The sequence below is a fragment of the Staurois parvus genome, unplaced genomic scaffold (genome assembly GCF_062004578.1).
Source record: "Staurois parvus isolate SC_StPar_1 unplaced genomic scaffold, SC_StPar_1.0 ptg000530l, whole genome shotgun sequence".
In the NCBI taxonomy this organism is placed as follows: Eukaryota; Metazoa; Chordata; class Amphibia; order Anura; family Ranidae; genus Staurois; species Staurois parvus.
The window spans coordinates 2003156-2017155 of record NW_028318326.1 but is presented as its reverse complement, the minus strand read 5'-3'; the positions used below and the strand labels follow the sequence as shown (position 1 = coordinate 2017155).

At 39.5% G+C, this 14000-nt stretch overlaps 1 protein-coding gene across 5 annotated transcripts in view; it reads left to right on the top strand.

The window, feature by feature from the left end:
• The window catches only part of OSBPL6 (oxysterol binding protein like 6), a 315980-nt gene extending 303817 nt beyond the window's left edge, over positions 1-12163 (top strand). For all 5 annotated transcript variants that reach the window (XM_089690437.1, XM_089690436.1, XM_089690434.1 and 2 more), the window contains one exon: positions 162-12163. In XM_089690437.1, the coding sequence (XP_089546563.1) occupies positions 162-270 (109 nt within the window). In that variant the 3' untranslated portion in view covers positions 271-12163. The remainder of the gene's footprint in view (positions 1-161) is intronic.
• Positions 12164-14000: the final 1837 nt, after the last annotated feature.

Genomic DNA, 14000 nt, shown 5'->3' with positions numbered 1-14000 from the left:
AGAATACGCTGATCAGTGGATGCAGCCTATTTACAACAGCTTATCCCTTTAGACAAAGGTAGATGATTTTTTTTTTTTTATTCTTTCACAAGAATGTTAAGTTGTTTTTTAGGATGCACCTTTATGAATAACTTTGTTTCCTGTCTCTGTTGCTTCTGCAGGAAGGTGGTTGACACCCATAATAAGGAGACATGGGTTTCCAACGACACCTACTGGGAACTACGCAAGGAGCTTGGTTTTAGCAAAGTTGATTTACCTGTTCTTTGGTAATGTTAGAACTATAGATTTGATAAATCAGTCATTATATCAACAGATCAATAACTATGCACAATTCAGTTTCATATCGCTGTAAAAATATTTTTTTGTGATGCACAAAACCATGCCATTTGCTTTTTACGTTTGGTTTTAGGACATTTGCAAGAGTAATGAAAAATTCTGGAGTGATATTTAGATTGAGTGTGAGAAATAATGTATGTGGCTAGTTGCCTTTGCCCTCTATGAGGTTTATCTTGTACTTTCATCATTTTTGGCTTTCACTGACAAGGTGGCACACTGATTAGTGAAGTTACCTTAAGCAGTTACTATAGCAGGTGATTGGTAGCTGATGCACAGGAGGATGAACTATTCTGACTTCCTTTACAGCAACACTGTTGCTTGAAAGACCAATTATAAAAAAAACTCCCTGCATAAGAAGACTAACCTCCCTGCTGGAGTCCAAAATCTGTCTTAAAGCACAGCCTTCAGCAGATGACACTTGACACAGTTTTGTAGATGTCCACAGCATGGTTCTATCTGCCAGCCCCTACAGCACTACAGGACACACTAGTGATCCAGGGGTTAGCAGGAGCATCTTGAAGACAGCAGCCAAAGCTCTTGACAGCAATGTTCGCACTTGCTGCCAACCAGAAAGATGACCATATCAGTCCTCTTGTGTGGAGAATTGTTTTAGAAAGTATTTTTCAAGCAAGAGTTCTCACCTATTCCTGCTGTCAGTAGTTGTAGTAGGAATCACTCTTCGTGTCGTTATGCCCCTCCTCCTGCAGCAAATGTAGATGGGAATGGTGACTGTCTCTGTAAGTAGAGGTACTGGCGATGAATATGTAGAAGGGTATAACCTTGTTTCTGTAGTATTCTGGCACCTTCGATAAAACTCTTACCTGTTCTTGAAAAAGTGGCCCTGTATGCACCTTATTTGAAGTAATGTACAAAAGAGGCCAATTATATTGTAAAGTGAGGTTTTCTAGGAATCTGCAGATGTTGGCTGCTCTCTAGATCATGCCATTCCTTTAAAAAAAAAATCCAAAGCCACTGGTTAACTACCTGTGCATTATGCAAAATGACCTGAAAACATTGGTGCTTGTTTTGGCAGTCCAAGCCATGCACCCTATATTTAGAAAAAAAAATAGCACTGGTTTCCTTAGTTTACTATAAAATGATCAGCCATTTACTTTAGCTATTCTCCTCAGAATTTAATTTGGTGTTTTTGAAATTTAGGATCTAAACACTTTTTTTTCTCTTAACGGCTACCATGTCTTCCTCTACACACCTGGTCTCTCATTAAAGCGGTATTAAACCCAAAAGCAAACATTTAATATATTGCAACTTGCCATTTCTTAGATGTGGTGTCTGCATTAGTTTTCTGATTTAGGCTTTCTTTCCTTTATTTTCACATGGTAATCTGGCCAGTAAGTCTGTGCTGTTTTTCAACAGAACAAGCTGTCCTGCAGCTGTGTAAATCTGGGTGCACATCAGGAACTGGCCAACTTTCGGTATGTGTGTACTCCACTCTGTCCAACAGAAGTCAGTCTAAGTCCCTCGTCACAGCGATGCGACTTGTCATGCAAGTTGATAGTTTCAAATTGCATGACAAGTCACACCCTATTGTCCGCAATGGAAGCGGTCATATCGGTGCGATTCTGACTACGTCGGAGTCTCAACAATATTGAAAGTTCTTCATGTACTACTCTTTGCATGTTCAAGTGCATAGACATCCGTTACTGTGGGATACTAATAGAAGTTTAAAGAACATCTAGTATTTAAACTGTGTATATATACATGAACGCACTGGGAGAGGAGAAAAAGATGAGGGAGGTATCGCTACAGGCATATATCACAGTAATAACCAAGGAGGGGAAAGATTGGACTCAGTGTACCAGCTACAGACCTATATCTTTGTTGAATATCGATACCAAATTGTATGCAAAGGTACTAGCTAACAGGTTGAAAGTGTTGATGTCTGACTGGATACTCTTAGACCAAGTGGGATTTATCCCGGGCAGAGAGGGAAAGGATAATGGCCTAAGAACATTGCTTAACCTGCAAAAGAATGAAAGAGGAGAGGTACCGGGAATTATTCTGTCAGTTGACGTTGAGAAGGCCTTTGATAGAGTAGATTGGGGATATATGATTGACATGCTGAGAACATTAGGAATTGGGCCTAGAATGATGCAGTGGATAAAAGAGTTATATAGAAGTCCCTCAGCTGAACGTAAAGTGGCAGCATATGCAGACAGTATGCTTTTCTATATCGCTAACCCCAGATTAACACTACCGAACTTATTGAGAAAATTGAAAGACTATGGAGAGCTATCCAACTTGAAAATTAATCCCTCGAAAAGTGAGATTTTAAATATAAATGTTTCAAAGACTGAGAAAAAAAATTTACAAAAAGAATTCCCCTTTAAATGGAAAAAGTGAATGAAAGTATTTGGGAATAAAATTAACATCGCCTATAAAAAATCTATATCAGGCAAATTATATCCCATTAATAAATGAGATAAAAGATGAACTGAGTAAAACCTCTATGGGAAAGCTGTCATTGATAGGTCTGATAAATATAATTAAGATGATCATAGTACCAAAAGTTTTATATAAATTTTATATGCTTCCAATACCTCTTCCAGGGGCCTTTTTTTTCTTTTTTTTTGGTTTCTCCAAAAAATTACACTTAGATATATATGGACTAACAAAAAACCAAGAGTCAAATATGAAGTCTTATGCAGTAATAAAAAAAAGGGGGATTAAATGTGCCAGATTTTTGGAGATATAATTCGGTGCTACTATCACGAATTGTAGATTGGATATATAATGCACAGGGGAAAATTTGGGTAAAAATGGAGAGCTCACTTAGTAAGGCACCACTAGAAAAGTTTATTTGGATACCACAGGAATTTCACACTTGGGATGAGGACACAAACACTTTGACACGGAATGTATTTAGGATTTGGGATGAAATGCACAAACAGAAGGATAAGAAGTTTAATTCACTGTCAATACCGTTGGCGGGAACTAGGTTTTTTCCACTCAGAAATGATAATATTTCAGGGAAATGGGTAATTGATAGAAATGTAGGTTTAAAAAATATTGTGGATAAGGGGGTTTTATGTTCTTTACATGACTTGAAGGGTAAGAAGGAAATATTTTCTACACTGGATGAGTGGCGGTATGGTTAAATAAGACATTTTGTTGCAAAGCTCCTACAACCACTAAGGAATGAGGAAGAAATGTATCCTTTAAAGCAATTGTGGAGTACAAATAGAATACAGAAACCTATTACTTCAAAGATTTATAGAATCCTCACTGAAATAGAAGGACCAGTATCCCAAAAGTTTTTGGAAAAATCCATAGACATCTGACTTTGAAGTTGCGCAACTTCACTTGAAATTGCTCAATTTCAAAGTCGGATTTGGTGTTACCGGGAACTAATGGCCGGAAAACCAACATTCAGTCAACGCTTGCAGCCAATGAATGCGGGGCTGATCTGTGTATTCTGTTGAGGCAGAGCCCCTGCTGTCGGAATACAATAGCATAGCAGGGTGAAAATAGAAAACATTTTAAAAAGAAAACAAATGCAGCCACCTCATCTAATGATTGGTAAGCTGCAATATATAAAATTTGGGGTTTTGAGTTTATTATCGCTTTAATGTTTTCCATTGCCTGTATAATAACTGACAGATGTGAAGAGCTGTGTAAATTGTAATAACAGGAGTATGAAGAATTAGCAAATGTTTCATTCCATGCCCACTAAGTGTGTGTTTGCACATGTCCCATACAAAATTTTAACACCTTCTCAGATGAGTGAGGTCTTGTTTAATGAGGACAGTTAGGAACAAAGTTGCAGATTCTATATACTATTCTGCATTTTATTTAATTGTGTTATGGGCCAGGGAGAGGGGGCAGACCATAAAGACAGCCACCTCTTCTCAGATGAATGATTTATGGCTTCATGCACATGGGTGCATTTGCTGGAGGAGTATAAAGGGGCTGCATATTTCTGGCGCCCTGGATGTGCTTGAGCTGTGCACAGCCGCCCTTAGACATTAAACACATCCCTGCCGCCAAATTGTGCACAATTTTGCGTATGTATTATTTTGTATTTCTGGGTAGGGGTCAGGCGCACACCCTACCCGCGCCACCATTCGCGGCCGTTAATTACCAGGTCCCAGCCGGTGATTACCAAGGATAACGTATATTATTACCAAGTATACCATGTTATTTTATTTTTTTAAAACTAAAAAACTTGCCTTTAGAAATACTTTATTATATGTTAAAGGTGAAGTTCACTTTTGTTGCATGTTACACCTGTATTTAGGGTGTAACATGCTCCAGCACTGCCCCACCCCCTTTTCCCCATGACACTGAACATGGGATTCTCCCCCCAACTGCTTCATTCAAAATCAGCGTAGATGGCAAATGAAGGAACTGCAAGTTTATAGTTTTTGATTCACTGCGAGGATGCTGATGAATGCCCTTGTAGTCCATTGTCCAGCTTTCTAACAGAGAGCCCATACTAAGGCACAGGCCACAAAGCTGGAGGATGTGTCTGTAGGAACCCGACATTGCACCCGCAATTCAGTGATCACAGGTGCAATACTTTGCAGGCTCCTGGGGGAAAAATAATAAATACACACTTTTTTGATGTAAAAATATGTGCATTTATTTTTATGTAAAGGTGAACCTATCCTTTAAGTCCGCATTTACATGACTATGGCCTACTCAGGAGTTTGGCTGTGCCTGTATCCTTTAAGAAGTCACACACATATGGAAGGTCCAGTATAGTTATGCACTGTACTATGGCTTCATTGTCCTGCTCATTTCTGGCCATTTGCCTACAAAACCTGTTCCTTTCAGCCAGTCAGTAGAAATTAGTAAATGAGTATACGCTCTGTTCATTTTTTGAAGGTGAATGTTTGGAAAGAAGTTGTATCCTTGATGACCAGTCAAGTGCTAGCCAAAATCTGTTTTTTGGGGGGGTTTTTTTGTTAATTTAATTACTTGGGTAAAGTAAATACAGCTTCACCTTGTTTATTAGCATTCATTTTGCAATGTTGACAGCTGCACTTTTGTTTTCCAGTAAACGAGCCAGTGATTGCTTTAAGTATTACAATGAAGATCCTCCTTCAAACATTTGATCCTCCTTCTGCAAGAGTCCATTTATAAAGCTGTGCAGTGGCCTTAACACTTCTTTAAAAAAGAAATATATATATTACCAGCCTATTTATAAAGCATAACCGTATGCTTTACAAATGTGCATTATCCTTTTCTGGCTTTGGGACTCCAGGACTGGGGCAATATCTGCTAAAGGGAGACCAAAGGCAATACTGGCGATCCTTTTGCTTATCTTTTTTGGGCACAATTTTCAGAGTTTAGTTACCCTTTAAAAATAGCAGCTGCGGAGAAAAACCCCTACACGTTGTCACGGGAGGGGCTCTTTTGCACCATGTTACAGCCTAAATACAGATGTAACAGGGCCCAAAGGGCAGAGCTAGCCTCAAAAAAATGATTAGGTTTGTCCTAGTATACTTTAAAAGTATTGAGCCAATTTTTTACTTTCTGCATACACTACATCTCTCTACCTGAGATGTAAGGTTTTTGCCAGGGTTCATATGGACGTCTATTCACACATGCAATGGAAACATTTATGTGTTAGATTTTATGGTCATCCTGATTGTACAATCGCCTTTAACGTTACCAATACTATGTAATAGGAGGATAGACCTATTGATCCACTCAGTCAGTTTATAATCTGGCAGGCATGTGCACTACAGAGCTGATGGTAGACATAAAGGAGATTGTACAATGAGATTGTGTAGTATGTGGCTGGCCTCAGATGGCTGCAGTTCTGAATTCCTACCATAGAGCTGAATAGGAAAAGGTTACCAGAAGGATACAAGGCTGCCTCATTGATAAATAAAATGGAACCCAGTACCCTTTCATTTTACTCCACATGCAGATCTGAATCTTTCATTACATGTGCATGTCATCCCCATAGATTTTATTTTTCAGCAATTGCCATACTGTTTGATATTTTGCATGTTGTATTTACCTCTACTACTTTTTTTTTCCTGTCACCAGTGCACAGCAAAGTCAATTATTTCAGTAAGAATGAATGCAGGCCATGAATTGGATGAAAGTGGGTTTAACCTGCTGTATATAAGAGACGGGCACTTTGATTAAAGCCATGTTTTACAGTATTTGTATAACTCTATAGCTCAAGCTTTAAATGAAATGACTTGAATGTAGACTTTTGGGTTAATTTACTAACAGTAGAGCATGTTTACCTTCAAGGTGAATTTTCACTTCTCTGACCTATGAAAGGGGAAAAAAAAATATTTTGCTTGCACTTGATTGAAGTTAGCGCAACTTCATCTCAACCCTTTCCTGCCACCTCCTGGCTCTTTAAGAGGTTCTAAATGCCGGGAGACGGAGGCAGGCATTCCGATCATGTGACCGGCGTGATTGGTATCCAGTACCTGCCGGTAACTGTGCTGGGAGCGTGCTTTCAGCACAGGAAAATGTTTACAAAGGGACACATATGTACAGCCTCTAGGCATTAAAGCCCACCTGCCTAGAGGTCATTTATATGCGTACCTCCGGAGGGAACTGGTTAATCCATAAACCAAGAAAGGAATTTTCACTTTGTTTGAAGTGTCAATGAGTGAAATCTATACAACTTATCATTTTACAAGCGAGTTCTCTCTGCTTAGAAAGCATATCTAAACGTAAAATCAAGGATGTTATATTGCAGCTTATCAGTCCTAAAATAATTCTTACCCTGAAAAGACTTGCATAGAAAGACTGGCAGGTTAACATAAAGGCTTTATTTCCAGAATTTTTTTTTTTCATCAATAGAATGTGAGAGAGTTAGAACCACTGTCATGTTTTGCTATCCAGGGCTCCATTAGAGAGATTTTCTTTCACTTTCTGTACCAGACATGAAATGAGAGAAAATCTGCATCAAGACAATAAAAAGCCAACAGGGGGTTCTAGTATTTTCCTACCTAACTCCTCCTCAGTGAGCTATTCTGACAGTGAGGAGGCTTCCCCACTGTCAATCAGTGCTGCAGGCATAGCTTGCAACATATTCTGAGCAGGAAAATCATACAGGGAGGTTGTACAGCAGCTGCTCAGTAGATCTACTTTTGTACAACCTCCATGCCCATATATGGGAAATTGGGATGGTCAATCCTGAAATGGACAAATTTCGATCAATGTATGGCTAAGCTTTAAAAAAACCTGACAGAAGTTTGCCACGCTACCCAAAACTTTAAAAAAAAAAAAAAATACTGCAGCTCCATTTTAATGTACGAGGGGTGTTCACATCAAACCAGGACTTTTTATTTTCTAGGTACAGTTGTGTTCAAAATAATAGTGTGTTGAAAAAAGTGAATAAAGCTCAAAAATCCTTCTAATAGCTTTTATTTCCATACACACAAATGCATTGGGAACACTACACATTCTATTCCGAATCAAAACATGAAGAAAAATATTTCAAATGTGTTGTTCCTCTAAAAAAAAATTGTGAATATTAGACTGTTCAAAAAAATAGCAGTGTTTGTATTCTTCTTTACAATCTCAAACATTCACTATATAAACTGAAAAATATTTGAAGATTTTGCTTTCCTTTGAATCACTTAATTAATATTTAGTTGTATAAGCACTGTTTCTGAGAACTGCTGTACATCTGTGTTGCATGGAGTCAACCAACTTCTGGCACCTGTGAACAGGTATTCCAGCCCAGGATGATTGGACTACATTCCACAGTTCTTCTCTATTTCTTGGTTTTGCCTCAGAAACTGCATTTTTGATGTCACCCCACAAGTTTTCTATTGGATTAAGATCCGGGGATTGGGCTGGCCACTCCATAACATCAATCTTGTTGGTCTGGAACCAAGATGTTGCACGTTTACAGGTGTGTTTGGGGTCCTTGTCTTGTTGGAACACCCATTTCAAGGGCATTTCCTCTTCAGCATAAGACAGCATGACCTCTTCAAGTATTCAGATGTATTCAAACTGATCCATGATCCCTGGTATGTGATAAATAGGCCCAACACTGTAGTATGAGAAACATCCCCATATCATGATGCTTGCGCAACCATGCTTCACTGTCTTCACAGTGTACTGTGGCTTGATTTCAGTGTTTGGGGGTCGTCTGACAAACTGTCTCCGGCCACTAGACCCAAAAAGAACAATCTTACTGTCATCAGTCCACAAAATGTTGTGTCATTTCTCTTTAGGCCAGTCAATGTGCTCTTTGGCAAATTGTAACCTCTTCAGCACATGTCTTTTTTTCAACAGTGGGACTTTGCAGGGGCTTCTTGCAGATAACTTGGCTTCACATAGGCATCTTCTAATTGTAACAGTACTCACAGGTAACTTTACACCTTCTTTGATCTTCCTGGAGCTGATTGTTGGCTAAGTCCTTGCCATTTTGGCTATTCTTCTATCCATTCGAATGGTAGTTTTTTTGCTTTCTTCCACCTCTTCCAGGTTTTGGTTGCCATTTTAAAGCATTTGCAATCATTTTAGCTGAGCAGCCTATCATTTTCTGTACTTCTTTATATGTTTTCCTCTTTCCAATCAACTTTTTAATGAAGGTATGCTGTTCTTCTGAACAATGTCTAGAATGACCCATTTTCCTCAGAATTTCAGAGAAATGCACTGTAACCAGCATGTACAACATTTGCTGCCTTCCTTCCTTAAATAAGGGCAATAATTGCCACCAGTTTTTCAAAGAATGAATGACCTCACTAATAGAACTCCACACTGTTATTATTTTGAACATGCCCCTTTCAATTAGTGATTCAATTACACAGAATCAGCAGCATGCATGTCATGACTGTTGGGTCTGTTGGATTTCTATTACTCTACTACACCTGCTAGTAAATTATTTGCCATGTAGAAATATCATTTCTACCAAAAACAGTGATTGATCAGGTTAGTGATGTCTGACTGCTATTATTTTGTACACAACTGTATAAAAAGGGATGGTAGTGTGGCGGTCCTACACGCAGTAGTAAGTGGCAAGTGTGTCCTATTACTGATAGGTGGTGCACATGTCACAGGACAGAGACCGTTAATCAAATTGGCAGACAACAGTGTTAGTGCGTGCATGGCAATGATGTTTATTGTGAACAAAGGCATAAAACCCACAGGTATCTACAGAAGGCTTCAGGTACAGGATGGTGATGACACGCTCAGCCACAGTAAGAATGGTGTAAATATTTCAAAGATGGCCATATGTCTGGCAGTGACAATCCCAGCTGTGGTGGTTCCTATCACACAGCGGTCATTCCTGTGAACATGTAGCGCATAGAATGCCTGATCCTGGATAATCGACACAATACCTGTTGTGAAATTGCACAAGAGACTAATCTTTCTGTGGGGATGGGGAACACAATGATGACAAAGTGAAGCAGGCTGTCCTAGTATAGTTCAGGCGTACTGACAAATCTTTCTATGCTGAAGTTTTCCAGGCAATCGTTAAACACTGGGATAAAGTATATAAATGTAGCGGTGGGCGTATGTTAACCCCTTCACGCCTAAGGGTAAAACAAATCTAAATGCCTAAGCACAATTCTGCAACGTTGACGTGTTAGTAAAACCGTACATATCGTCACAACTACTTTGTACATCCAGGTGGATTATACCTTGTTTTTTTCAGGACAAATTGGGCTTTCATTTGGTGGTAAATGGTCATGGATAGCTCCTAATTTTTTTATTATTAAAAGGAAAACTGGGCCAAAATAGTAAAAAAAAATCATTTTTTTTAATTTAACTGTGTGTTTCTTGTTACGACCATAACCTACCACCAAAGAACAACCCAAAATACATTCTCCAGTTCCTGACGATTGCAGCGATACCATATATGTGTATGTTATTTGTTGTTTGTACCCGTAGTCCAGTCCAGAAACAACAGTGCGCATTTTGTTTTTGTCTTTTTTTTTTTACATAAAACACACTGTCACTGACATTAACATTAACACTAACTGACACTAATTTTTTTTTAAAATCCTGACCTTTGACCCTGACCCAAACACTAACCCTGGTACTGAACTAGATCAAACCTTGATCTAGGTATTTTTCTTTATTTTTTCTTTTATTTTTTAATATTTATTTATCTTTTTTTTACAAACTTTTTTTTTATCTCTCTATGTCAGGAGTTCGAGAGATACAATGTATCTCTCTTCTCCATTCATAGAGAGAGAGAAAACAAGGGGGCCGGGCTGCACAGTGATTGATCACTGTGATAGCCAATCAGAGGCTATCACAGCGATCACGTGACCCGGAATCGGGAGTCCCGGGTCCCGATCATTAGAACGGGACCCAGGGCTCTCAGTGACACCGCGGTCTTGGTGCTGGGAGCGCGCCGAGCGGCGCGCTCCCAGCACAAAGACAGGTACGCAAATATGCGGCCCCACGGAAAAAAGCCCAGGTCCGTGAGGCCGCATATTTGTGTTACGTCGGCGTCAAGGGGTTAAACAAACAAAAAAAAATTAGTTTCACCTTGTTGAAATTTGTTCTGTTATTATATAAACTGAAAAGGTTTGATGTAAACACCCCTTGTATCAAGGAGCTCTGTAATTGGTAGAGGTTGGTCAAATATGATAAGGCTTCCCTCCACTAAACAGTATGAAAGATGAATGACTCTCTAAACAATGACCAGTACAGGTACATCCTTCACGTTGAAATCATATTTTATATATCTGTAAAATAACAGGCCAGTGCTGAAGGCAAAAAAGAGATATGAATATTACTTCCCCCAGAGAAAGATCCACAACCGTGAAAAGAGCAAACTCCTAGCACCCAGATTTCAATTTACTTGGGTCAGACCAGAGAATGTTTGTTTATTACAGCTTTTTACACTCCCCAAACCATAAGCCTGTTATAATGGGGTCTGTTTTTTTTTTTTAAAGCAAAACTCAAGGATAATTTTTTTGGAAACATCATGTCGCCTCTAATCTTGCCTGTCCTAGAGCTGTATTGCCACTGTTTACTGTACAATTGTAGCTTCACTGATGCCAGATACTACACTCGGTACTCTTTTTGGGTGCTTTGGCTAAGAGCACCAGCTCTCCTGCAGGGTTTGTCCCATTCACACTTCCATTTGCCAATGTCCATTTACAAACTCCACCTTGTATTTTGTGAATAGACGAGACATGGACATCTGCCGTCTCACTCATTTGAATGGGTGAGGGGAAAAAGGGGCAGACTGGATCCTTCACTGTATGAGAGCTGCAAGGCTTAGTTGCAGCGCTAAAAGTAATGTTGATGTAATATGACATAAATTAAGCAATATTTTTGTTTTTTAAACAGTGATCCAGGCCCAGGATAACCATTAATAAAGGCAAACTTATCTGATTTGGTATTTCCCCCCAAAAAAAAAATTTCCCTGGAGTTCTGCTTTAAGAGGGTTTAAAAATGAAACCTCAGAGACAGGAACACAATCCCTGAAATGATTACTTAACTTTCTTACCAAATATTAGACTTATGCTTGTACCATTTGTTGTTTTTGTGCTTTAAACTGTACAACCAATACTTTCTACTTCAGGCTGAGCCTGAATGGTAGGGAATGAAACCGATTTTCAAAGACAAAGAATGAAACTTTTAATGTAAATAAACCCTGCATGTATATCTTCTGACTAGCCTGCCAATGAATGTTGCTAAAGCCTTACTAAATACAAGCTTTGATTTAGTTTACTATTTCTTCATGAAGACACATCAGGTATTGCAAAATCAGAGATTGGAGGGAATTTTCTATTTGACCTCTTATAAAGTCTAACTGTAAACTTGATGATTTCTTTTTGCATACATTTTGTCCTTCCATCAATCTGCTGCTAATAACGCTTGTTCAAATAAACTTCTATGTGCACTGTTTCATTTATCAAGGCTAGTGTTCTTCTTTAACAAATCCAATTTAAGCCAAGCAGACATCTTGCATTTAATGGCAAAAAAAAAAAAACACTTAAGTATCCTAAAACTGAAATTCTAAAGGCAACAATATGTTCATAAACACCTGGGGAAGAGACCTCCACTTTGATTTTCTTGTCCTTAAGATGGCAATATGTTTTCTTCACTTGCTTTTTATACTTTAAGGTTGCCTACCCCTAACTTAAAGAGGTGGAGATCTGTCTGAACAACATGTGAGAAGTCAAAGAGCACCGGGTACAATGTTGCCACCTCACCCCTGATTTAAACTTTTAATTGCTGTACTATTGTGTCGCAATCATGTGCTTTGCACCGCAATCATGGGTTTAAATCGGGTGGGGAGGAAGCAACATATCACCTCCTCATCACCTCAAACACACTCAGATCACTTTTCAGAGGAGCAGCAGTGCCTACTGCACTTGTGATTTAACTTTAGTTGCATTCAGCAGCAGCACTCTTAGGGCTCATTCACACAAAGTTGAGAAGTGGTAAAACCCTGTGGTTTTACCATCCCCAATCTCCACTCCCTTTAGGCACTGAGGAAGTAGCCAAAAAGTGTACACAACAAGAATTAAAACCCCTGTTGCTTTTGGTGAGTACTACCACCTTCCAGTCATGACCCATTCAAGTAAATGGGGCCACTCTGCTAGCACCCTGCAACTGCATGCTTCTGTGGAGTACAAGAGGGTTAAAGCAGGTGGTGAGAAAGCAACACAACACTGCCTGCTTCAACCCCTTGTTTGCTAATGCCCTGCAACCTTGTGCAGTACAGCAGAGTGGCCTCATTCCCTTGAATGGGTCATGCTTGGCAGGTGTTATACCCACCAACCATTACAGGGTTGGTAACTCCTGCTATGGCTGCGCCATGTGTACAGCTGTGACCACTGCAGGTAAAAGGAGGTTCAGTTGGGGCAGGGGTGGTAAAAACACATCTTGACTATAGGGTTTTAAACCCCCCCCCCCCCCAAAACTGCAAATGGACTGTTAATGTTCTGAGCCCCCTATAAGGCTGCTTTGTTGGTAATACTAGGCATGAGACAGGTTGTCCCTCTGCATTGCACTGTGATGGTGGGTGAGCAAGTCCAGGCCCCGAACTACCAAGCACCTAGCCACGATCTATGGGTTGCTGACCCCTTCTTTAAGAGGAACTAAACCCTCCTATCCTTTACAGCCAAGAAAGCTGCCATCCTAGCCTCTTTTTGATCTGCAGTTGCCATGGTACTGCTCATGTGATCAGTTATGATACCAGCCATTTACTTTCAAACTGATCATTTAGTTCCGCTTTAGGCCTTGTTCATACCAATAGTTTGTTAAAAGTTAGTTTACCAAAATCATAAAACACCATATATCAAAAGATAGTAAAAATGCTTTTATAGAATCACTAATGATGGCGCATGGGTTGGTTCACTCCCTCACAGTAAATGTATACAATTTATAGAAGGGTTTTGAGCTGGCAATGCCATTCCCATTAGAGACTTCCAACTGTTGGGTACTCCTATCCACCAGGGATCCCCTTTTGCCATAATTATTCAGGACATGGCACAAGCTTTACACATGTATGCACAGTTGCCACCCGGTGGGCACTTCAATGAAAACTGACATCTCTTCAAGTGACATCTGCGCACCTGTTTTCATGCACGTATGGTGTGAGCAAGCCTTTAAGTGTTACTAAACCAAGGACTCTGCATTCACTATAGCTGGTCTCCTACAGCACAGAGAAATGCAATTATTGTAATATAAACTGCTAAATACCTTTTCGCATCAGCAGTTAGAGCAGTCTTGTGAACTCTATC